The following is a 25,591-nucleotide window of genomic DNA, read 5'->3' as shown; positions in this document are numbered from 1 at the left end:
ACTGGAAATTCCATGAGCTGGCTCTGATCAGTGGAAATAAATAAATTGTCCCTTACTAAGTCTTTATATTAGATTAAAAAAAACACACACACACATTACATATAATAGTGTCATTATTAATATATATATATATATATATATATATATATATATATATATATATATATATATATATATATATATATATATATGTATATATATATATTTAAATAATATAGAATGTTTGACAGTTGGTGTAAGGTGTTTGAGCTGATAACATTTAATATGCTAAATTAGGAATCTGAGATGTAACTGAGTTTTTCTGCAGATTCTTATTATCTGATTTTGGGATGAACTTGTTGGAACAACTATTCCTGGGAGGATTGACAAGAGTTTTGAATGTTTTCCACTTGTGAATATCCTTTCATCTAGAAAATTGTTAACTCTAAATTGCTTAAAAACTGGCCTTACAACCCTGTACAGACTAATAGGCAGCAATAATTATTGCTCTAAGATCTGCTGCTGTCTTTCCCTCTTTGATATTGTGTTAACAAACACCAGATTAAAAAAAAAGAGAATAGATAATAAATCATGATGTTATTGAGGTAGCCACACTCAGTTCACACTCACTCACATAATTGATTGGTGATCAGTTAATTGAGTCAATCAGAGTGAAGAATTTGATTACTTACCCTCTGTATTCCAGGGGAAGCAGTGAGAGCATGCTTAGTTTTTCCTCTCATTGCTTCTCTATTTGGACTTTTTTTCCATTAACATAAATATGACATAGTGTAATATGTCAAATGTTGGTCATCTGAGGTTGCAGTGGCTTACTTTTCAGACCAGATAATTTGTCATCTACTCACACATTATGTCAAATGTAACCTAAAACACTAAATTTGCAACATAAGCCAAAAACAAAAGTGAAACAGAGGAACCACAAATTGTAACAACAAACTGAAATCTTTGCATTGCAGTCCTTATATGTCTCTTTCCAGGGGCTTGTTGTGATAAGCTACATCACATACTCATTTTTGATGGACGGGGTTCAACTTTCTAAAACTGTTAAAACTTACATCTAATATTTTGGTGCATATAAAAGAACCTTGTTACTCAAACCACATTATTGACCAAAGCTAAAGGACACAAATGTTTACATAACAGGCTTGTTACTGATACAATATCAGGGGGTTAGTCTGTACAGTGACAGACTTTCTCTCACAAATGAGCTTTACAGTGAGGGTTGATGAAGGTTAAATCAGCAAATGACAGTGCTCTGTGCCTTGGGAGTCAATATATGCCTTTCACAGTCATCTGTAAAGGGTAGCACGTCTAGTGAAAGCATGCATCTGTAAAAAAAAAATTTGCTGCAACATCATGTCCTACATGTGACAGACTTTAAATGTGAATTTGGTCATGAACTCAAATTTTTATGAATACAGATGGGGGATTTTGTCTGATCTAGATTTGAGAAATCAGCCGAAGCTATAGTTTGTGTTCAGTGAAGCCTGATCTTGATGACAATTAGGAGTCACTTAAAACAATCATTAATATCTCAGCATGATCACTGTGATGTTTTGCTGGTTTGAATATTCAGTTTATAAACCAACAAAGTCTCTCAAAGACTGTAAAAAAATGTGTGTAAATAGAAAAGAGAACAAAGTACGCTCAATTTGAATGTTTTATTTCCACTTACATGAAAGCACATAACCAAGTAACGTACTCAGAGTGTAACTGGCAAATTTTAAATCCTGCATCCCATCTTTTTTTTAAAAACCAAGACACTGTAATTAGAAGAAACTGGCTCTACTTTGTAACTACAAAATGGCTTTGATGCAGCTTTCTACCAAGATACTTTAATAATCAGTTTTATACTTAGCATGGTTTTACTTTGTCTTTTCATGGTGCACTTTCAAAACAGGCAAATGTTACTGTAAACCACCAGGTTAAAGTTCAATTCTAAGCAAAGAAAAAAAAAAACAAAACAAAAAAAAAGCCAGTTTCAAAGCATGCCTAACCCTCACACCATACTACTGACAACCTCATACATTCCAGGAGTGAAATCCAGTCAAAATTAATAAAAAAATACACAAAAAGAAAATACAAAAACCACATGAATAGAAAAAGAGTAGAAAGCCACATAAAACCACATGGCAATAGTATCCTTTGCACTGCTGAAAGGATAAAATATCAAAAAAGTTACAGTATCAAGCCATTTTTATCAAGTTGTTCACGTTATCTTAAACTGTCTAAACCTTGTCATGTTGTATGCAAAACTGCAGGAAAATGTCAACACATGTCACTGTGGAATATAATCCTCTCACAAAAAAAAGGAAAAAAAAAAAAAATTAACCAAAGTTTAAGAGGCCATTCATACAGAAAACATTTTCTATGCCTGAATGCACACACAACCCATTGAATCATGACACATGTACCATCCATAGAAACACTACCTGCTACACTGTACACCAACAGGGCAGGATGGATACAAGCACTACGTTAATAGATCTTTAACAAAAGCAATAAATACCTGCTGACAGTACATGATCACTCCTAGTCAGTTGTATAATTTAGTGAATTTAGTTTTTTTTTTGTTTTTTTCCAGTAGCTTCAACAGAGTTTTGTTGACCAGAGTGTAACAAAGGTTGTAAATGTTCAAGTAAAAACATACAAATTCTCTCTCTCTTTTTTTTTTAATTTCCTGCAACAGCAGCAGTTTGCTACAGTGAGTAATGTTGAAGAGAATTGGGCAGATTTGTATCTAAAGTAAGGATGTCATTCGGACTAAAGCTGACAAAAATGAACATCCAACTGGTTCACACGATGAGTTATGTTCGAAAGAAAAAACAAGTCTGTTCCATTCATTTCTCTGTGGAGGTGCTCATACAATTACCACACACACACTTCAATGTATCTGCACAAACATACTGTACTTTTACACATTGTGAGTGGAGTGTAAACATACATATCTGTGCATGTATGTGCACACACAACCGCACACACACACAACTTAGGCTGGTGAGAGGTAAAAAATGTGTTTGTTTTTGTTGTTTTTTTTTTTTTCTCCCTTTTCTGAAGTTCAGTTCTTCTCAGCTGCCCGCTCCGTCTCCTCTCCTTCACCCTCGCCCTCACCCTGTGCGTCTGACATCCACAGCTGCAACACAGCACAGGACACAGGATTTAGCAGATGATCAAAGAGGGAAACCACTGCAAATGATGTAAACAGTGAATATGAGGACTGGACACTCACTGTCAGATTGTCACGGAGGAGCTGCATGATCAAGGTGCTGTCTTTGTAAGAGTCGCTGTTGAGGGAGTCCAGCATGGCAATGGCCTCGTCAAAGGCCTGCAAGAGAAAGAGATGCTCGTCAGCAAACATAGCTTAAAAAGAATTTATACATGCTGGTCTGACTGAAAACCCATGTTTTTCTACAATAAAAGAAGACACACACGATAAACAAATCATAAAAGAATGATTTAAAAGTGATAAATAACTTTGTTCATGCTCAGCATTCACACAATGTAATTATTTTACACGCTCAAAGACTAAATATGTTTTCATTTTAATAGACATTTAATTAAATATTTCCTTTTGTAAATAATTATCATTTAACTACTGGTTGTATTGCAAAATTTAGGAGGTAGTCCATTTCATGCTGAAAGAAAAATCAGAAAAACAAAATACACAGTTGTAAGGAAATAAACTGTTCCAGGCTCTGCTAGAGAGAACAAACTGTGGCAGATTTAGTCTGTTTGCAGCACCTTGTTTGGCATTTAACTTGTAAGTCACATTAAGACCCACTGTTCGCATGCAGCTCATTACCAACCTCTATATGGTTCTACCTGGTGCACCATTTTTGTCCATAATAAAAACAACAGTTAAGAGCCCTGTTTCGATGTCAGAACTGCTCATCCATCAGAAACCTGGACATTAACATGTACACAGGAAAGTTGTAAAGTTGCTCAAGTTCTCAGTGAATGTTATAACTTCAATATGATCTTCACTTTAACAAGTTTCACAAACAGGACACTGCTGTGTAGGTCAAGACATTTATTGTGTGATTTGCCTTTTACCAACAAAAAGGTGCCAAAGACTCAAAAACTACTCTAATAAACAGTCCACGCGATGTTTTCAACGGTATTATCAAAATAATTTTTTTTACTGGAGAGACGTGTGTGGAAAAAATAACTGATCTGTCATTTTAGTTAATTATTAAAATACTGCTATCTGCTGGTTGGCCTTGTATAAAGCTTTAGCTTAAATACTGCTCATCAGTTCCAGGACCAGTCCTTCAGTTATGGACAAAATGCAGGGTTTTATTAAGCTAAATTGGGGAGGAAAAAAAAAAAATCTATATATCAGCGTATGAGGATTCTTACCGATTTGGCCAGTTGGCAGGCCTTGTCAGGTGAATTGACAATCTCATAGTAGAAGACAGAGAAGTTAAGAGCAAGGCCCAGGCGGATGGGATGTGTGGGTGGCATTTCTTTGGTGCTGATATCCAATGCCTTCTGGTAGGCTTCTTGTGAGTTATTGATGATGGCTTCACAACAATGAAAAAGATTATGATTAGGAAAGAGAAGTTCGTTCACTAAAATTCCTTGTTCAACATCTAAGTATCAGTCTTATTAAATAACATTACTGGCAACCAAAACCATCTTTATTAGTATGTGTATTTTGGAACAGAAAAAGGGTACTTTTATCAGCACACATACATTTTAATCTGTATATGTGTGATAATAGAGGTCTGCCCGTTCCAAAACTAATAACAGAAACGTATGAAAAAGAAAACTTCCTGTCAGCTCTACCCTAAAAAGATTTGCTTAATGTTAAAAAAGACAAAGACAAAATCATCTACAGGCTAAGATGTTTTATAAACAAAGGAACTTTAATTTAAATGTATATTTGTCAGGATAACCCCTTTATAAGATAATAAAGTACCCCAGTGACAGTGACTCGCAAAGTATTACACTAAAAATTACACTCAAGGACTAAACAAGACTTCCAACAAACCAAACTCTTACGGAGACAACTCATTGCTCTCAATTATTTGGTAATTTTCATAGTGAAAATGCTGCTGAAGGAACTACATAAATCAACATGCCAGCAGAAATGAATCAATCAACCTGAAATTAAAAATAGAAAGGAAACAAACATCCCTGACAGCTCCCACTGCCACCAAATAAACTCAAACACCTCCTGGCAACCAATAGCAGCCAACACCCTAGTGCTGCTCCTGTTGCCATGACAACCCAGCAGCAACCCATGCCTGCATTATGGCTGACAGCTGTAGGTCAAGGACAACGAGGATGTCAGTATTCTGGCCACAAACACCTGAAACAAGCCAAGTGTCTCATGCTGTGAAGGATTTATGGGACCCTTAATCAGAACATACTTCCCATCAATCCAACGGATGTGTAACACACCACTGCTCAGAAACAGACCTGATCAGACAGCAGCTTGAGTTTTTAGTGAGATATTGTTGTATGTGCAGAGCATAATTTAATTATAAGTAGGGCTTTTACTGTATTGTATCAACAAAAAGAGACAATGCTACAAATATTTACTGTTAGCTGAGCTTCCCTTGTGTAAACATCAGATGTCCAGGGGAGTGTAAATGCAGCATGTACTTCTATTTGTTGCTCTAAATCATCTCTACCATGTTCAAGATCATAATGCAGAATTTATAGATCATCATCTCACCAACTGTCTCCATGGTGATCATATCTGTAATAAAACCAGCAGATGTGTCGACTGAAGTTAAACAGCCAACACTGATGAAGAAACTGATAAAACTGATGATATGGATAAAAACACGGTTTTCCTTTTATCGTTCAAGTCTGAGTCTTTGTGCAGCAGTGATAAAAGTCCTACAGCAGCATCACCCAAAGTAAACAATTATCGTCGGCTGTTTGTTTTACATCACACGTTTTCTTTTTACATAAGATGATCAGTTCAGTTGTAATAATCTATTAAATTTTTAAAATAAAATCTAGACCTAAAAAAAGGTCTCATTTGTGCCCCCCCTTTTCCTGCTCAGTGCTCCTGCCCGGCCCCCCATCAGAACTTTGGTAGATCCGCCCCTGCATAGCTGAAGCATAAACCCTGTTTACCACCAGTCAACTACTGTGTTAGAGAATGTCCTGCCAAAAACAATACTTTTGAGTAAATATGCGACTGTGTGAACCATGAACCGCTAGTTTCCTCTTTCTCAGCTGAACGATAAACAGAACAAAGCAGATCAGCTGATCACCGACAACCAGAGATCCACTAGAGCAGAAACGTTGGTGCGAAACGCAGCTGGATGTCGCAAGTTTCAAAAAGACTGCGGGAAAAATGCGGATGTGGAACCCTCTCACCAGAAAAAGAGTATGTGTTAAAACACCCTCATTCCCCACAGTTGCTCCATTAACGCTGTGTTTATTCTTATGTCCATCCATAGAGCCACCCGGCTGATCTTTCCCATAATGTCTCCACGTCCCGCCGTCATAACAGAGAAATAACGGATGTATGGGGCTTGTCATGCTGTGCATGCGTTAAAAATTTTAAAGCAGTTAATTACATAAACTAGTTAACGCCGTATTTTTGACAGCCCTAATTATAAGTTGAGCTTTATTTACCTTCCTTGTCCTCTCCAGTGGCCACCTCAGCTAGGTAGCGGTAGTAGTCTCCCTTCATCTTTAGGTAGAAGACTTTGCTGTCAGCAGGTGTCGCTTTGGGGATCAGATATTTGTCAAGAAGATCCTGCAAGTGATATGAGTGAAACTTTAGGATATCAAATGAGTGGAACTCGACACAAAGATCAGCTACAAACTATAAGTCAGCTTATTGGAGGGCACACATTTAGACAGGTATGTTTAGTGTGAAGCTTGAGCCTTTAAATTTTATGTTTCACATTTATTCCAAAGGAATCCATACACCAAAATAAATACAGTTTTATAGTTCCTGACTCTACCCCATTTAAATAGAGCTTTTTAAAAGTCTGCTCCATATAATACCTCATCTAAAGATATCTGTATAATTCCTGATTGTTTAAACCGTATTGTTTCTTTAGCTCCTGAAAACTTTTAATAAACCTCTTTTTAAAAAGTTCCCAAAAACCCCATATGCTGAACCTCTGATCTACTGTATTAGGTGTAAAGTGTGAGTAATGTGTATTCCACTGAAGTACCATACTTACCTGTCAGGAGGCTTTTTATATAACCTCAAACCAAGTTTTGAGGGATAAACCCAGCCATGAATTCAGCTCCTCCCTACGACGTTTTATCAGTTTTTTTTATCATTAATAACGGCCTGTATAGGAATGTTGGTTGATTTGCGATACTCAGTGTTTTTCCCAGTTCACTCTTCAGGCAGGATTGCACCAATTTCACTTAATTCTTTACAAGGCCAATCCCCCTTTGACTCCTGGTAGCTGTAGAGTTCTAATTTTTATTAGTGGTTTTTCCCTGCCAAATATATTTTATTATTTTTCACCATACTATAAAACCTTTGTTATTTCTACTGGCAGAGTTTGGTATGAATACTCTTGACACTAAACTTCTGAATGGGATTCACTCCTGATTTCTAGTAGAGTCTACTAAGCTGATAGTGACTGATCTAAGGAGAAGGCTAACACGCTGCAGACTATTTTGAATCTTTTTAAACAAAAGGTTTACACTGTCCCCAACTAAATATACTTCAACACATTCACACAATTACCACAGTGAGCCAGTAGGTGTCGGTACTGTGTAAAAATCATCATTCAACCTGGCTGCTCAGTTATGAGCATTTTTTTAACCCTTTATTTCGTGATAATCACTGGAGTCAGAAATGGAGATTAAAATCTCCTTTAATCTATTCATAACAGGAGAACAGGGTGTAAACGGGGTGGACATTGTTTTATGACCTTTTTACAAGCAGTCTATGAGGTAAATATGTTACACTAACTAACCACAACTTATCCATCTCTGAGAAGAAGACCTGGTCAGACCACAAGTCCTGCTGTAAAAGATTGGATGGAGATCACTTCTGCTATCTCAACATTAATTTTACATTTAAACCAGCCCCCCCATCTACTCGCCATTTCTTTCCACCATCTTCGCCCCTCTCCTTACCAGAACTTCCTTGCAGATGTCATTCAGCTCCTTCTCAATTTTCCCTCTGTACTCCTTTGCCAGTGCGGTCTTGGCGCCATCATCAGACTTCTGCTCCATGCTGGACACCACCCTCCACGAGGACCTCCTTGCCCCTACCACATTCTTGTAGGCGACCGAGAGCAGGTTGCGCTCCTCGTTGTTGAGCTCCGAGCCCTCCTCTGTGACAGCCTTCATGGCTGCAGCCATGTCATCGTAGCGCTCAGCCTGCTCTGCAAGTTTGGCTTTCTGGACCAGCTCCTCCTTGTCTGCCATGGCTTCTGTTTGGGCTGAGGAAGGAAGGGAGGACAGAGGAAGTCAAGAACAAACAGGACAGGAGAAAGAGAGGAGACAAAGGGATTTCATCACTCAACATGAATGACAACATTACAAGTAAACATCTTGTTCTTCTTATGCAACATGGTTTCTTTAGTATTTATTTAAGTTATGTGACTCAAGTAGCACCCACGTTTAAAAAAATCCATTAGATTACACAAAAATGGGAAACACAGGATAACTAGGGCTTCATAAACTATTCACTAATATCTTTGGAAAAAATTACATGAGACCAAAATTCATAATGCTTCTGATTACTCGGTTTATGCTGTAATCCATCAGTATTTCCCTTTCAAACAATGCTTATTGAATTTGGGTGTGTGCACAGAAACTTTTATGAAAGTGGTTTTATGTTAAAAATGACCTCAGCCCCTCTAAGCTCAGCATCGCACAGACCCGGTTTACGCTACTGATAAAATCCTAGAAAGTAACATTTGAAATTTCAAAATATAGTCCTGGACTTTAAGATAAATAAATAGCATGAGAAATGGAGCATGAAGAATGGAGTGTAGCTTTGCATGTTTTCATTGTGCCTCAAAATGATCAAAATATATATTTAATATAAATATATATTTTATTGTCAGTGTGGATTTTAAAATATTAAGTAATTTACTTTCTAGATTTAAATTTGAAGTAGAAAAATAAAATGAAATGTCACATAAACTATTCAAGATGTCTGAGATGTAAATGCTTTTTTCATTAGTGATCAATAAACAGAGCTGGAAGACACAGGAAAATGATGTTTTATTCAATTTACTGCTATATTTTAAAACGTCCAGATGACTCATTTTTTGCAACAGATCTAATTCAATGACTGATGTAATTTTGTTGAGTGCATCTGCACAGAAAATAAACATTTTAAAACAACGGCTAAAACTATATTGGTTAAAATGCTTGGAGAATACAATCCACTTGATGTGAAACATGAAAACATCACAGCTGGTTTTAAAGTGAATCTGAAGGGAATATTATTGAGTTTAATACAGTTAACTGACTCAGCCCTGTTGATGCAACTGAATTTATCATTCCAGGCCATTGATTGAAAAAGGTTATGACTTTTTCTTTGCATTTTGAAGTCAATAGGATCAGGAAATGCACTTGTAATGAGTTTTGTGGTGCCTATTCAAATGATCAGGAAAAATCAGCTGTGTGGCCGCACGTTATAGCAACAACCAAGATACACTGCAGACACTCACACTTTCTCTGTTACACTACCATCAATTTTGTGTCCTATCAAATGGATATATATATAGCACGTAGTTACAGTGTCAGTGCTTAAACAATACTTTGTGCTGCCTTCAGGTACATTATTTTCTAAAAAACAACATCACAGTTTCAAAGTATATAAAATGACACGGTTATGGTTTTAGGAAGCAACTAGTTACAATATTAAGTATTAAATTAACAAACATATATAAAACAAGAAGTCCAGCTTTTCACCAGAAAAAAAAAACACATTTCCCACCACCCAGGCACCTGCGCCCTTGTAAGGAATGTCGGCCACCCAGTTTCACGTCACCTACCTACCTACCCACACACACACACACACACACACACACACAAACACAAACACACACACACCTGCCCACCAAGCTTGTACTATATCCGGACAGAAAATGCTCATTAAAAAAAACACACCCTTTTTTAATATTAGGATGTTTCATTTCAAGAGTTTAATGTAAAAAGTAAATAATAATAATAATGTTAGCAACGCTACAAATGGGCAGATGGAACAATAACTGTGTCAATGAATCGATAGCACTGGAATGAAAGGAGCCTAGCTTACTTCAGTTCACAGTGAACGCCCTTTTTCGCTTCCCGGAAAACAAACCAGAGATGTTGGTTTTGCAAATATTATATATACATTTTAGGTTGATTAATTCACATAAGACATTTTTGTACATCCAAAAGCTTTCTCCAGAACACGCCGAACAGATGAATAGATGGGTTAACGTGCAGCAACTTGCGCTTCCCATTCAGCAAGCTCTGAACAATGACTGAGCAGCGGAGCATCAATTATTTCAACCTACAGACTCAAAAACGCTAGACAGTGCGGGATTATGAACGTGCCAGAGAACGCGGGAAAAATTACCGGTATTTTGTCAAAAATTTCCACTGATTCTAAAATGTAAATAAATGTGAACCAACCTGCGAGTGTCGTTTAACGATGTTGCTCCTGATTCCCGGCCGCACAGCTGATGATCTCTCCCGCTCATCGACGGGGTTTCCCTCCAATCAAAGACAGAGCAGCAGGGTCGCACCGGGACGGATGACGTCCGAATTGAGTTGCTACGGCAACCAAAATTGCAGGCAAAAAAATTAAAGTCGTGTGGCTAGAATTTTATATACATTTGATGATTTTTTTAAAAATATATTTTACAAGCAACATAATGAATTTTCATTTGTATTCAAAATTAAGTCTTGTATATTTAAGAAAAATAATAATAATAAAAAAACGTCCGTCACAATTTAATAAAAGGGACACTTTATTTCAATACTTCAAAAATGGTCCGTTTCTGAAAAGTTATACACTTATCAATGTATGAGATCAATGTATGAGAGCGAAGAAAAAAGAAAAAAAAATTAAAGTAGATGAGCGTTTCATGGAACGCTGCAAAGGTTTGTGGGATATGTAGTTACATTCGTAGTTCCCTACTACTATAAAACAAGTATCCTTTATGAGACGATATTGAAGCTAGAAAAGAACTGAAGCTACCCGGAGTGGCTCAATTTATAATACAAATGTCAATTACTGTGGAAACAGAATTATGAATATATTAATTATGAATACTGATAATAAAATAAAAAATGTTAATATAGATAATTCATATTAATACGAATGCTAATATGAAATAGGGTCATATTAATCAGGCTTCGATAAAAAAAAATTAAGATTAAAATCGAGATCACTATATACATGTGCACACATAATAATATTAATTTCTCACACTGTCACGTTCCTTAACAATTTTCAAGCCATTATATATATCATATCATAGTTCAACATTTTCCTACATTGAAGGACAAATTAGAAATATGGAAAATTTTAAAATCCTTTATCATCTCCCAGGCAAAGAAATATTTGGCTGCTCAATAAAACTTTTAGGTGAATCCATATTGTATTTTATATGTTTAAATAACTGTTCTCCCCTCATCCAATTTACCAGTCACAGCATCCGCTTATTCAGTTCCACCAATTATTTGTGGTTTAACATGTAAAAATAGTAGATTTGTACATGGGGTCCTCAGGGCCATTTGCTGGGCACCCTCTCACCATCTGGTTACTAACAAATAACTGGATCCACAATATCAAACACAGGAATTTTGTGTGGAAAAATAAAGAAGTGGGTACTCAATAATTCTTTCATCATTGCAAATTTTTCTTTGCTATTTGCACATTTGCACAAGGGTGTGCTGTGTTTTTATTGTTTCTGGGTGGGATTTTGCAGTTAGACTTACATTTTAATATTATGACAAATGCAAGTCATTGCAGAAGCAATTAAAATAAAGGAGCAATGTTACCACGGTGCCATGGAACAGTAGGATTCAGAAACCTTACTCTTTTTAAAAGAAAGAATCCTATAAATGGTTGCTATAATCTGGTTTGGATTAGTCTTGCCCATTTGCACATGAGGCCTAAACCGCAGCTTTTGAATGTTACTTTACCACCAGCATAGAAAGAGCTCACACTGAGATATGTGCTTAGAAAATAGGTGCTCTATAGCTGGGGAGAATGCCTTCACCTAATTAAAATGACTAATTTCATTTAGTGCAAGTGCTCATCTTTTCCTTGTAGGTCCAGTAGTATATTTCAAAAGACTCTGATTCACAGGTTTTTCTGTTTGTATGAATGAACATGTGTGATGTTTGTTCATTCACAGGTTTACAGATGGTAAGGAAGGATGTGGATTATGTGTAAGGAGACAGGAGAACAATGTAAGTTATGACTCATTGAGGCGAGTCATCCAAACCCTTAAAGCAACAGGCAACATAACACAGACTCTCCTGTTTTTTTGTTTTGTTTTGGTTTTTTTTCCTTTTGTGTAGTCAAAATAAAAGAAACCAAGACCTTGAAACTGAAAATGACTAAAATGTGACCAGGAAAAAAAAAACTAAAAAAAAAAATAACTGGCCTTAACAGGCTGGCAAACTGCTGACATAAAATGCAACAGCTGAGTTGTCTGAACATACAAAAAGCCTGTTCAGTTTAGTTTGCACTGCTCCATGTGTTGCAGCTGGAGAAAAGGAAATGAATGGCTAGTTGAGTGATTTACTTTCAGACCATTTTTATTAAAAGTCTGAGCTTTTTTCTGCAGTCAGTTAATGGGAGGAAACACTGATCCAATAATGTGAGAATATCACATATAAAATACAATGCCCCAAAAAAGTATTCAATCACAAACTTGAATATATTTTGTTGAGTTTTTATGTGATAGACCAACACAAAGTAGCACATAATTGTGAAGTGGAATGAAAATGGTTTTAAATTAATATAAATCTGAAAAGTGTGGTGTGCATTTGTATTCAACCCCTTGTATTCTAATACCCCTGAATACAAAGCAGCACAATCAACTGCCTTCAGAAGTAAACTGAGCCCACCTTGTGTAATTTACTCACAGTATAAATACACCTGTTCGGTTTGTTAGAGAACAACAGCATCATGAAGACCAAGGAACTAACCAGACAGGTCAGGGATAAAGTTGTGGAGAAGTTTAAAGCAGGGTTAGGTTATTAAAAAAATATCTCAAGCTTTGAGCATCTCAAGGAGCACCGTTCAATCCATCATCCAAAAATGGAAAAGGTACGGCACAAGTGCAAATCTACCAAGACATGGCCGTCCACCTAAACTGACAGAGTGAGCAAGGAGAGCACTGTTACAAGAAGAAGCTAAGAGTCCCATGGTCACTCTGGAAGAGCTGCAGAAATCTACAGCTCAGATGGGAGAATCTGTCCACAGGACAACTATAAGTCATGAACTCCACAAATATGGCCTTTATGGAAGAGTGGCATAAAGAAAGCCATTGTTGAAAGAAAAGCACAAGTTCTGTTTACGGTTTTCCACAAGCCATGCAGGGTACGCCGCTAACATGCGGGAGAAGGTGCTTTGGTCAGATGAGACCAAAACTGAACTTTTTGGCCTAAATTCAAAGCGCTGTGTGTCGTGGAAAACTAACACTGCTCATCACCCTAAACACATCATCCCCACTGTGAAACATGGTGGTGGCAGCATCATGCTATGGGGATGCTTTTCTTGAGCAGAGACAGGGAAGCTGGTCACAGTTGATGGGAAGATGGATGAAGCTAAATAGTGGGCAATCCTGGATTAAAACCTGTTGAGGCTACAAATGACTTGACTGGGAAGGAGATTCATCTTCCAGAAAGACAATGACCCTAAACACAAAGCCGCCGCTACAATGGAATGGTTTAGATCTAAGAACATCCATGTGTTCGAATGGACAAGTCAAAGTCCAGACCTAAATCTTAATGACCATCTGTGGCAAGACTTGAAAATTTTGGTTCACAGACGCTTTCCATCCAATCTGGCTGAGCTTAAGCTATTTTGCAAAGAAGAATGGGCATAAAATGTCAGTATCTAGATGTGCAAAGCTGGTGGAAACATACCCCAAAAGACTCTACATAGGACTGACGCAGGGGAGCTGAATACAAATGCATACTGCATTTTTCAGATTTTTATTTGCTTACAATTTAGAACTATATCATTTCCGTTCCATTTAACAATTATGTTCTACGTTGTGTTGGTCGATCACATAAAATATCAATTAAAAAAAAAATTAAGTTTGTGGTTCTAAGGTGGTAAAATGTAAAAAAAAGTTCAACGGGTATGAATACTTTGTCAAGGCACTGTATATCTAATATCATTTATTAGATGTTTTAATAATAATATTCAGGTTGAGCAAATGTAAACGCTTGTGTGAGCTGCAGGACTGCTGGATAACTATAGGGAGAGTGCAGTTTAATTTATTCTTTTTAAAATGTCACAGTCCATTAACACATCCTGCTGGGATAATGTCCGAGTCAGCTTTGAGTTACTGAGTCCTGGTGCCTTTCCTTCAGTCGCATATTCAAGATTCTGAGTAATACTGTTCTTCAATACAATTTATTATTGCACATTAACAAAGATCGACAGCTGATACCCAGGAAGGGATTTACATTGCGTGGGCTGAGCAGCACAGAAGCCCAGTCACTTTGGATGGAAAGCATTGGACTGTAAGGCAAGTGAAACATATTTCAATCCGCCAAGCCAGAAAAACAAGACTGTGCACAGATGAAGTATCAGTGAAAGCGTGAAAGACCCCCCCTCAGGCCAGACGAGGCAGATTCTTTCAAATATCAGTATCCATTACAATGTGATTATTTTATGCTTTTTCATTTGTCCTAAAAAAATATTAGACCATTTAAAAAAAGGCAGATATACAATCAAGTAAGATTTAATAAAATGGTATATCATTGGAGCATCCATTAATTTTCCAAGCATACAAATGTTGCTGGCAGGCTATGATATGACTTTATTAACAAACAAATTTGTACAGCAGACTGAAAATGGCTGGCAAAGTTTCACATTTTTATGATCTTACATCAAAATTAGTTTATCTAAATGAAAGATTGTAGTATAACGGCGCAGACAGAGCTATGGATGAATTACAGTGTGTAAAACTAGAAAAAAAAAGGTGTCATAGCCTCCTTTTGATTCAGTACTCACAGTACTATTAAAATAAATGAGGTCACTTTTCTCATTGCTATAAGTGCAACAAAGTCAGAATTGCCCCACCCAAGCCAAACCCATACTTTGTGAGGATATAGTGATTTTACCTCATGTGGCATATTGTCTGTAAGTGTTAAATCCACCAAAGCTTCGGATAAAGAGGTACAGCAACTAGCAGCAAGAAATACTCCCATATGCTCAACATATCCAGGCAGCAAGTCTGTGTTCATTGATCGTACAGGTCTACAGTAGCCCTGCATGTATTCAAATACAAGTACAAACATGTAAGATCGGGAGGAAGCATTGCATCAAAGGCAACCTGGCATGTTAAAAGACAGACAACTGCTTCATGTTGGTTAAATCATCCATCCACATAAAATCATCCATTTCTGTCAAGTGCAGAGTTGATTCGGGGCCTTTAGGAGTTTGGTATCCAGGATGGCCATTTACGCCTCCACTCCCTCTAACTCAGGAGGAAGAGGGGATTTGGGGTGCTTGCTCTCAAAGTGCTGCTTGAAAGTTTTTGGGTCAGGCATCTGGGACTATGGGAAGAGATCAAACAGTTACACACAAATAGAAAACCTGTGCCAACCAGGTTGTGGCCTCTAGTTTGCCATATTTACCTTGCACACAGAGCAGGTAAATACTAGTGCCACTTTGGCTGCAGTCTTTTGATCATGACCCTTGGACTTCTTCATCTCTGCCTGCTTCTTGGCATTCTTCTGTTGTGACTGAATCTTTTGGTGCCCACGTGCCATACTGGGGAAAAAAAAAAACAGAGGAGAAGGAAAGAATTAAGGACTTGTGGGAAATACAATATCATAATCAGTATTTTAAGAAATGTAGTGCATTTTTTGTATGTAGGTAAAGGTTTAAAAACACAAAACAAGAAAAAAAAAGAACCAAGTACTCACAACTGGCTAGCAACACACAGAGCAAGCTAGATCAAACTCAGATTTGTACTGGACAGAAACAGAGTTACTTCTGGTTAAACACAGTCAGCAGCCAAGGCCATAAAACCTGGTCCTGGATGTGAGTCAGACCAGTGGGAAACTTTTTGACTGTGCACAGATTTATTCAAATGGGCACATTCAATGCACCATATTGGTATTTCTGCCAAGTTAAATTCCAAATACCTTAAATCTGAATGTAACTAACATAAAAACCCTCATCTTATTCCTGGAATAGGATCAAGTTTTTCCTAGCTTGTGCCACCAAGTTATCCTTAACTTCATAACCATTTTATTTATTTAAATTCTTTTTTATAAATGTGATAAAACAATGTTTTTTCTATTTTCCTTGCAGGTATTTACATGTTTAAATGTTACTTTAGAGGACCTAAAGGTAGCTTCTCTCATCCAGCATGTGCTCCATTAATGACACTTTAATAAGATTTTTGCTTCATCATAGTTTATGAGGCAAATAAAGGTTTCAGTTTGTCACCAAAGTGTCTCTATATGCCCATAATGCAATGCAATCATTCTAGTGGCATGTTTATAGTAACTCAAATGCCAGAGGTAAAAAAAAATCAGCTGCAGAGAAGGGTAACAAAAATTATGCAATATATCTATATACAATACTTAAGTATAATTTTATTACTTGATTATTTCTACTTGGATACCATTTCTTCCTTCTCTGTGACATTCCAGAAAAAAAAAACTTTTATTTTAGTCAGTTGTCACATCTTTTTTACTCTCATAATTCATCTGACAGCCCAAGATTTAAGTGGTGCTGCTGTAACACTGTAAACAACTGCTCATCCAGCAAATGCACTCAATGCAACAGTAGCATACTGCTCACACACTGATGCAATAATGTGTAGTAATATGTACTTTCAAGAGGAACTAAGCTACTAACTCTACTTTAATACTCCAATCACACTTTGATGCAAACGTCTATTTTTACTCACATACAGTTAAAGTTTTAAATGTAAATACTTACAGATAATTTAATAATGCAGCACCCAGTCTGAACCCATGTTTTAAGCGATGGTGAGGATGACAACAATAAAGCTAACAAACGAAAGAACTGAGGACTCCTACCCCGTTGAGTTATTACCACTTCTCCCTTGTGGTAAACAAGTCTAACATACTGGAATTATATATAAATATTAAGTACTGAGTGCGCTACATAAATCGCCTGTCTTAAGCAGTTTAAAGTTTTATTAATTAGAAACATGTCAAGACTGCTAGTTACTTGCTGTTAACTTGTAGCAGCTGTTAACCTGTACCAGCAATATATTTACAAAGCATTTTATTTGTTCTGGGATGTTAAATTTGCGTTATGGGGTGATTTCAGAAATATATTTCTGCAGGTGAAGGGTCGTGACTGAGTAAAGTACAATTGATCTAACCTTAGCTGACAGTTGCACTTTTAAGTTTGATATATGAACTGCACTCACCTAGTATGCAATACAAACAACACACATATCTTTGCTTTCTTAACAAAGAAGTATTACGCTTATGAAAGCACGTGTAGGTAGGTAGGAAAGTCCATGTTATACAAGTTTGTTTCGCTAATCGAATTGTTAGCAATTAAGTTGGTGAATGCTAGCCTCTGCTGTTAGCTAGCCGGCTGACCACATGGTGGTTTGATTTGACTGAACCTAAGGCTTACGTTACCATTAGTATAAGCACCGTTATATTAGAGTCTAAATATTTTTGTAAAGATAGCAGTTCTTACCTCTTAAAAACACTGCTACGTGTCGTTTAAAAGGTGTCCTGACACTCGCACCCCCCACACATACACACGCTTACAAATGTGACAGCTGCTGTTTTCTCACTGACAAGTCAACGTCAGTGATGCGTTCATGTATCCCCACTAGAGTCAGTAATTGTGGCAATTATATGATTTCGACAGCTAACAAACCTGTAACTATGGTTTCATGTGAGATATGTGTTACGCTAAATTAAACTGGTTGAAAGTTCCACATATTAGGAGCCGTATACCGAACTGAACTCAGTGAATAACAATATAACCTACACAAATTATCCCAAATCTACAAGACAAAGCCGTGATCGCAAGAGAAAGATCAAACAGGAGTAATTCAAGTTTTCGTTGTCGAAGCAATCCGTTTTTGTGAACACCAGGGGAGTCATATGGGAATAAGCATAGAGATAAATGATGATTAATAAATGATGATGATTGGCTCGATTATTTGTCCGACTATAGGAATTGTGAATGCAGCGGGAGCTGGTGGAGAGGTTTCATGGCATTGGCAACATTGCCCCCTAGTGGCAGAGATAAATTTGTGCATGTCTTAATCTGCATGTCTGCATTCACAAACTGTGGAGAAAAAAGAAAAACAAAGTAATTGAGGTTTCCCTGAAATAGGTACAGTTTTAATAAGTATCTACAGCAGATGAACAGCATTAGTAGTACTAGAAATTGATGCTAGAAATGGGAACAGATCCAGTAAAATTCTGACACAGGACCAGAGACCCATCCAGGCTTTTTTAGGTGACCCATCCACTGGCTACTAAAGCCTCATCATAAGCTATTCTTAAGGAAGGGAATCAGAGAGAAAAAGCTGAACTATGCCAAATAACCCAGGAAATGGTTTGAAATCAGCTGCTAAAAGTCTTACAGATTAATGAATCATCCACAGAGACTGGATCTCAAATTTACTGAAACAGTGTAGACATGTTTTTGCAGAGAACTGTACAAAAGCCAGAATCCAAAGAATAGCTCTAAAATGTCCCTCAAACAGCCTGGAAATTTATTCCTGAAGACAGATTAAAGAAATTACATTAAAGCTTGGGCAATAGGGTTCAGGTTGTGTGGAAACTAAAGGTATTCATACAAAATATTTATCATTGATATTGAAAATAAAATTACCTTCAGGGGATTAATAAGGTGATTTTTCTGTTTATTTCTGACTTGTACACTGCATATATTTTTTGTTTTTGTTTCAATAAACACTGTATGTTATGGAGAAAGCAATGGACTGGCTGGGAAGTGCTGACTCAGGGTTTGATCACCAAGTTCACACAGGGGTGCCGGCCAGAGCACTTCTTAAGTATGGGCTAGTAAAGACTGAGAGGCTGATGTAGAGTTTCCTACTCCGCTTTATTTCTCAGTTGTGTGTGGTTTTTCTATAAGGAACAATACAAACATAACTTAGGTCAGGGTAAATAATATAACCAGAAATAAACACAAACCAATAGCTTGAAAACATATGTCCCTTTGATCAATATAATAAACAAACACTAAATCCCCCACTACAACATTCAGTACAGAGTTTTCAGTCTGGTCAAGCTACCATCAATAATAGCAAGAGCACTTCCGGTAACGGAACTAGCAAAGCGCTCTTATTGTGAAGGTCTACATTTGCTACTTCCGGTACCGCGTTAACATTAGCTTTGCACGTTAGGTAAACACTACATTGCGCTAGTTACAGCGCATTTTGCTGCAGCAATAACAATCTCACTACTGTACTGAACTTGCCATAAATAACAGAAAATACCCCGCCGTATGTCATCCCAAAAATAACATATATATAGGTTGTGTGCTAGTTATACTCACTGGTCATTCACGCACACATTGCTCATACAGTTGACAGGAGACCCACTACAAAGACCGTGACATAAAACTCTGCCAGATGACGTCACCCGCAATACAACTAACCGGTAAACTGGCCAACCTTGCGCAATACACACTGAAATATCGGCTGACCACAACTAAATGAACTGGAGACTTTGGGACCTTTTCTACACTGTACATATTTTGCCTGGCAATATAAAAAAACCCACTATGGGGTATATCAGTTTTACAGCTCTGATGTGTAAAATCTGTGTTTTTGTCTCGTCATTAGTAAATGATCTAATGTCTTCTTTTATTACTGAAAAAAATAATTATGTTTTATTGTTTTTGTTTTTAAGCATTGTAAAACTGACCAAAACACCTGAAATAGTGTGTTTTTATGATAATTTCCTATTTGTATAAGCACTCACTTCTTTACTTTTCTGTTATTCAAACCCTCCAATTTGTTAATTTAGAAGACCAACATCAGCTTGGTGAGACAAAGAATAAAACTGAAAGATGTTTCCTCAGAGTAACACTAGAGGGCACCTGATAAGATGGAGTACTTGATAGTGAATAGTGGTGTGAGAGAAAACTGTATCACCAGCATCCAAAACATGTGCACATAGATTTAACACTGAAACTGTTACAAAGCTAATAAAATTGTTACACAGCTGGATTTATAATGCTGTCGTATGAATGGAGATATTTTCATTTTGAGACAAAGCTATACAAACCACACTGCAGCATGACCTGACAGCACATAATAAGGTTCACATGACTGCATTCGATATTTATCTCTAATATCTGTGTGAGTGTGGTTTTGCCAGTGGGTGGAAAGAGTGGCACTGTTCATTACCTCTCATTATTTGACTAAATTCAGCTAATATGTAAATAAACTGCAGCTCCAGATATCATATGAGGCAGACAGACACATACGCTCTCAACTAACAGCAAACTGTCAATGAGAAAAATGGGAAAAGATTAATTTTATTTATCTGAATATGAGCAAGCCATCATTTTTTTCTAATGGGAAATAATCAGTCCAGTCAAACATAAGCATGTGTTTAATTATTTTATTCACTAATAGTCACCATAGAGTTTATTCCTGTTAAAGTCTTGTTGATAGTTTGGTATCATGACTTCCTTCAGAGAAATCTTATCATTGTGAGAAAAGTCTCTGGCTAGCCGTTGTGTACCCCCACCTCCTCCACCTTCCTGCATTTTTATCCCAAGAAAAGAGGAGACAGTCTTTTCAGTCTTTTGTGAAAGAGGGAAATATCTCTCAGGAGAGAAGGATGTGATTATGCTTTCAGAAGGGGGCCAAAAGTAAAAGAGAGAAGGGGTGGAAAAATGACAAAAGCCACACATTGCTCAAGTTCCCCCACCCTGGAGGATGTTGTGCAGGGACTTGCTCGCTTATAGGTTTGGGGTGGGGTTGTCCTGCCTTAGGGCTTGTGTGAAAACAAATCTTCCAGGTGTCAGCTATTCAATAGTAAAAGAGAATATTATCTTGCTGTCCATTGTGGGTATGAATGAGAAGGGGTTTGCCACAGACAGCCTGAGATTTTTTTTTTTAGTTTGGTTCCTGAGCTCCCAATACAAGGACTTTGAGGTCCATTCTTGTCAAATGTCAAAAGATCCATCTGTTATAAGTAATCTTTAGGCTTTCCCACAGCAATCTGTTTTCTACCTCTCACAGCATCACTGCATATCTGATATCAGATTGAGAAGTTATGCCTTTTTAAGATAAAAATCACCATAAACTTATCAAGCAGCAAAAGGTCACACAGAAGGGGTGAAACAGTAGCTTTAAGGGGGTGAAAATGAGCTGCGTATTTCTTCTGGAGACTGTTGAGGGAAGAGGAAGTTGATTTCATCTTCCTCATTAGCCACTTCCTCTCCCTGCTCTCCCTTTATGCTTTCCCTTTCTTTTTCTAAACCAACAGGTTTTACCACAGTCTGCTGCTGCTGAACTACCATGACATGCCACTATGTTGCCCGACCAGTTGGGCTGTACACAAGCCATGACACAGTCACAACACATCCTCACGCTTCAAACTCTCACTACTTCAGAGGCTCACATGATTTGATTGTGAAGATTAGTGTATACACACAGACAGGGTTTGTTAAAGCATGTAGCTGGAAGTTTTCTTAGTAATCAGTAAAAGAGAACAACTAAATCTAATTAACGATTAAACCACATAAATCTTAACAGCTTACCTGCAAGTGTTTTTTGCCTTTATGGAAATCCAATGTTTCTGGCCATTGTTTCATTAAAAATGACCCCGAAATGCCCCAAGAAATTCACACCAGGAAGGCAAATTATGCCTTCAAGGGAGGGTAAAAAGTTAATTTCTTACTTCGACGCACACACACTCACACAGAGAGTGCAACTGAAGGAGAGGTGAGGTCTTGGGTCAGGCGGACATAAGCCAGTTGGACAGAGGCTGATTGTGAAGGTGGTGACAGCGCACCAACAACAGCCACTCTGATATTTGTGCCAACTGACTGTTAGTGAACAAAGTTAACAGGGATTGGATCAAATGACATTTTTACCACAAATAAAGAGAAGTTACCAAGTTTTGTAACAGTAAATATATGAACAGATTTTATTTACTCTGTTAAAGTTGCAAATGAGCCTTGAAATCTGCTCATCAAAATCTGTTTTGAAAGTACAAAATATTTCAATAATGATATTTACCATTCACTTAGTACAGTTAAAGTGCTTCACACGTGACTGACGGGCTAACAAACATACAGTGAAAGACAAAGAGTAAACCAGGGAGAGAATTTGATATATTAAAATGAGTACAGTGCGAGTGAACTGATAAATAAATATGCACTCACATGGAAAAAAAAAGAAAACACAGCCTCTTTAATTTATAGTGACCTACATATCAGGACACAGTGAAAATTATATTTAACTTGGTTTATACAGAGTCTTAAAATCAAGTAATTTCAACATCAGTTAACAAAATTAATTGTCATAATACATGATCATCATTTCATAAAATGTATGCCAAAATGCAGAAAGGATGTTTAAAAAACTAGGTCCACCATTACCGCTTAATCAAGTACTCCTTATTAAATAGTCATCAGCAAGTGTGATAATCACTATAGAAGCAAAAGCAACATGGCAGCCCAGCTTAGGTTGCATCTAAAAAACAAAACAAAACAAAACAAAACAAACAAACAAAAAATAAAACCACAAGACTTCTAGAACAGTGTCATTTGGACACACGGGACTAAAGTTTTCATGACATTTGGTGTAAACCAAACACAGCATATCAACACAAACACCACATGCTAACTGGCAAGCGCTGTAGTAGTGTGATGATTTTGGTTTGTTTTCCCACCACAGGACCTGCTGGGTACCTTGCAACCACTGAATCAGAAATGAATTCCTCTGTACCTCAAATTATTCCAGAGTCGGATGTAAGCCCACCTGTCTGACAAATAAAGAAATTGAGTCATGCAAACAGGACAATGATCCCAAATGCAGCAGCAGCTCAGCAACACAATGGCTGAACAAGAACATGACCGTGGAGCAGTGACCCAGTCAATCCAGACCTCCACTCAACTCAAATGTGCTGAGCTCAGGAGAAATGTGCATAAACCAGAGCCTGCAAACATCAATAAACTGAAGCAAAAATGTAAATAAGGGTCAAAATTCCCCCATAACAAAGTGAGAAACCATGTAGAAATTAAATAACCTGAGTTATTGCTGCTAAATGTTGGTTCTGCAGCTTTTAAAACATAAGGTGTATTTTTTTTGCAGTTTCTTTTCAACACTGACCCTTTATTTTGGCTTAATTTTACTCAAATTAATAACAAGACAGAGTTATATATGTCATGTGTTGGTGTTCATATAAAGATGTATTTTCCTTACTTCCATACCAGATGGATTTTCATTCCACCCTGATGTGTGAAATCTGAGCTGGAAGTAGTTGCAGGTCGATGTCTGTAGTTAAAAAAACATCTTTAACAAAATTATACAGCATAAACAGACCTCAACTATAAGAGGTTTTGGTTATTCACTTATTAATCATCTTCGACTAACACATCCTTCCATTTCCAACCTGGACCACCACCAACCTACTCCTACACACACACTCATTCACATACCTTTTTGTCCTCTTCTCAGCTGTGAGTTTCTGCACTCACACAGGTAGATTCAGACACCTAATCCTGGCCAAGTCCAGGCAAGCTGTTCCTACTGAAAAAAAAAAATCATGGTATGTGGGATACACCTTTCACCTCTCTCACAGAGTGGGACACAAACACACATACTCACTCAGTCACAGAAAGGCATTCGGTGACTCGTGGCCCCTGACTCTCCAGTCTTGCCCATGCCTGCCTGTGGCAGCTTGTACGGTAGCCCTCTCGCTCCTTCAACTGTCCTATCACCACATGTCAGACATTCCAGCACGCAGAGGTGTTACAGGGAAAGGTAGCAAATTGGAAAAAATAAAAAGCTTCACCTTTATTTTCATTTTGAGAAACAACTCCCCTTACTTTCTTTCTGAGTATATGTTAATGGTTCATGCACGGACTATGAGAGAAGAGGTTCCTGGGCACATTCACTTAAAAGTTATCATGCAAAGAAAACGCTTGTCCAGGAATCTGCTGCTTTTTCTGGTCCAAACTCATTAAAGATGGACAGAGAGGATGTAACAAAAAAAACTTTGCAGTGTTCTGAGTTAAAATTTTAAATTCTTTTTTTGGAAACTGGAGACACCATATCCTAAAGGCTGAAGAGATGGACCATCTGATTAATAGCACACAGCTCAAAAGTCAGCATCCATGATGGTATGTGAGTGCATTAGTGCAAACAGCATGAGCAACATCTGTGAAGACCCTGATCTGGTTTATATAGGCTGTGAAGCAACACAAGACCATGCTTATTTCAGCAAGAATAAATCCATTCTGCACACAATACACCAGCTTTGCTTTGAAGTTAAAGAATATGGGTGCTACGTTGGCCTGCTTGCAGTCAAATCTGTCACCCACTAAACTTTTTGTTTGCATTATGAAACTGAAAATTCATGAAAGGAGGTCCTGAACCGTTAAGCCTCATAAATCCTACGCACACGAGAACATTCCTAAGACGGTGCATGTTTTGGTGCTCCAGCTGTGCCCAAAGACTGTCCCTGAAAAATGTGAACATTTTTGTAAGCTGTCATCTGCAGCTTTTAAAGAACAAACAATCATCTAACACATTAACGTTCTGGTAAAATATTATACCTTTTAGAGTGTGTTTGTTTTACCTTGGTCATAGTTTTGCTCTATTTCATTGTACTTTTGCATATATTTGTGGTATTTGTGTGTGTGTGTGTTTTTATTTGCAGCTGTTTCTACAAGATATTCCCAACACAGGCTCAGGTAGGCTGTTCTGTAATACCTGAAAACACAATATTAAACGTGAGCAGAAATAAAGTCATGGAGTTGAATGAATAGAACATTTTTATTTCCTTCTCTTTTGTCTCTGCATTGTTGAGCTACCACTCGATCTCTGTGCTCTTAAAAGGAAAGGACTCCACCTGTATTTATCTAGCAATCCCATTCAAACATACACATACATAGAACGAGCCCAACCAAGGCCCAGGTGCTCTGTAAAACAAATTGGACAAGGGAGGATAGGAGTGTTCAACTGCACGCAGACACATGCTTTGCTCTTCACACACAAACAAAACACACACACACTGCTGACGGTTAAACTGAACGTGAAACATAATTTTGCCTATTTCCATATCAGAGTGCCTGAAGGCATTCACAAGCAAAGGGCTGTCTCTTTTGTCATGCAAACGTTTTCATAGGAACAACTTGGAGATTGCACCACAACAGTTTTTTAAACTCCAGATGAAATCAACCTGGGGAGGACTTCTTTATTTTAATGTTTTTTTGTTGTTGTTT

General features: G+C 37.4%; 2 protein-coding genes and 1 long non-coding RNA gene across 5 annotated transcripts; all 3 read right to left on the bottom strand.

The window, feature by feature from the left end:
* Positions 1 to 1,649: 1,649 nt before the first annotated feature.
* LOC121656891 (14-3-3 protein beta/alpha-B-like) lies at positions 1,650 to 10,685 on the bottom strand. Its single transcript, XM_042012109.1, has 6 exons — positions 10,579 to 10,685; positions 8,077 to 8,384; positions 6,601 to 6,724; positions 4,360 to 4,523; positions 3,230 to 3,325; positions 1,650 to 3,133 (listed from the first exon to the last, which is right to left on the bottom strand). The coding sequence occupies exons 2-6, from the start codon at positions 8,368 to 8,370 to the stop codon at positions 3,059 to 3,061; spliced, it is 753 nt and encodes a 250-aa protein (XP_041868043.1). The 5' UTR covers positions 8,371 to 8,384; positions 10,579 to 10,685; the 3' UTR covers positions 1,650 to 3,058.
* A 4,178-nt stretch (positions 10,686 to 14,863) lies between these two features.
* On the bottom strand, positions 14,864 to 17,958 carry LOC121656892 (zinc finger protein 706-like). 3 transcript variants are annotated; one of them, XM_042012111.1, is made up of 3 exons: positions 17,837 to 17,958; positions 15,778 to 15,913; positions 14,864 to 15,696 (listed from the first exon to the last, which is right to left on the bottom strand). In XM_042012111.1, the coding sequence occupies exons 2-3, from the start codon at positions 15,910 to 15,912 to the stop codon at positions 15,601 to 15,603; spliced, it is 231 nt and encodes a 76-aa protein (XP_041868045.1). In that variant the 5' UTR covers position 15,913; positions 17,837 to 17,958; the 3' UTR covers positions 14,864 to 15,600. The 3 variants fall into 3 exon arrangements, with proteins under 3 accessions (XP_041868045.1, XP_041868046.1, XP_041868047.1); XM_042012112.1 differs by lacking the exon at positions 17,837 to 17,958 and adding an exon at positions 17,556 to 17,758; XM_042012113.1 differs by lacking the exon at positions 17,837 to 17,958 and adding an exon at positions 16,069 to 16,375.
* A 4,450-nt stretch (positions 17,959 to 22,408) lies between these two features.
* LOC121628309 lies at positions 22,409 to 23,835 on the bottom strand. Its single transcript, XR_006008143.1, has 3 exons — positions 23,804 to 23,835; positions 23,568 to 23,639; positions 22,409 to 23,127 (listed from the first exon to the last, which is right to left on the bottom strand). It is a non-coding gene; the product is annotated as an uncharacterized LOC121628309 (long non-coding RNA).
* Between the last annotated feature and the right edge of the window lie 1,756 nt (positions 23,836 to 25,591).

This window comes from Melanotaenia boesemani, chromosome 17 (assembly GCF_017639745.1).
Source record: "Melanotaenia boesemani isolate fMelBoe1 chromosome 17, fMelBoe1.pri, whole genome shotgun sequence".
NCBI lineage: Eukaryota > Metazoa > Chordata > Actinopteri > Atheriniformes > Melanotaeniidae > Melanotaenia > Melanotaenia boesemani.
This window is presented reverse-complemented; position numbering and strand designations above follow the sequence as displayed.

Coding starts and splice junctions, on each gene's coding strand:
- LOC121656891 (XM_042012109.1), bottom strand. CDS start 8,370: ATGGCAGACAAGGAGGAGCTGGTCCAGAAAGCCAAACTTGCAGAGCAG. Junction 6,725..8,076: donor ACATCTGCAAGGAAGTTCTG/GTAAGGAGAGGG, acceptor TATCACTTGCAG/GATCTTCTTGACAAATATCT. Junction 4,524..6,600: donor CACTGGAGAGGACAAGGAAG/GTAAATAAAGCT, acceptor ATTGTTGTGAAG/CCATCATCAATAACTCACAA.
- LOC121656892 (XM_042012111.1), bottom strand. CDS start 15,912: ATGGCACGTGGGCACCAAAAGATTCAGTCACAACAGAAGAATGCCAAG. Junction 15,697..15,777: donor TTACCTGCTCTGTGTGCAAG/GTAAATATGGCA, acceptor CTCTTCCCATAG/TCCCAGATGCCTGACCCAAA.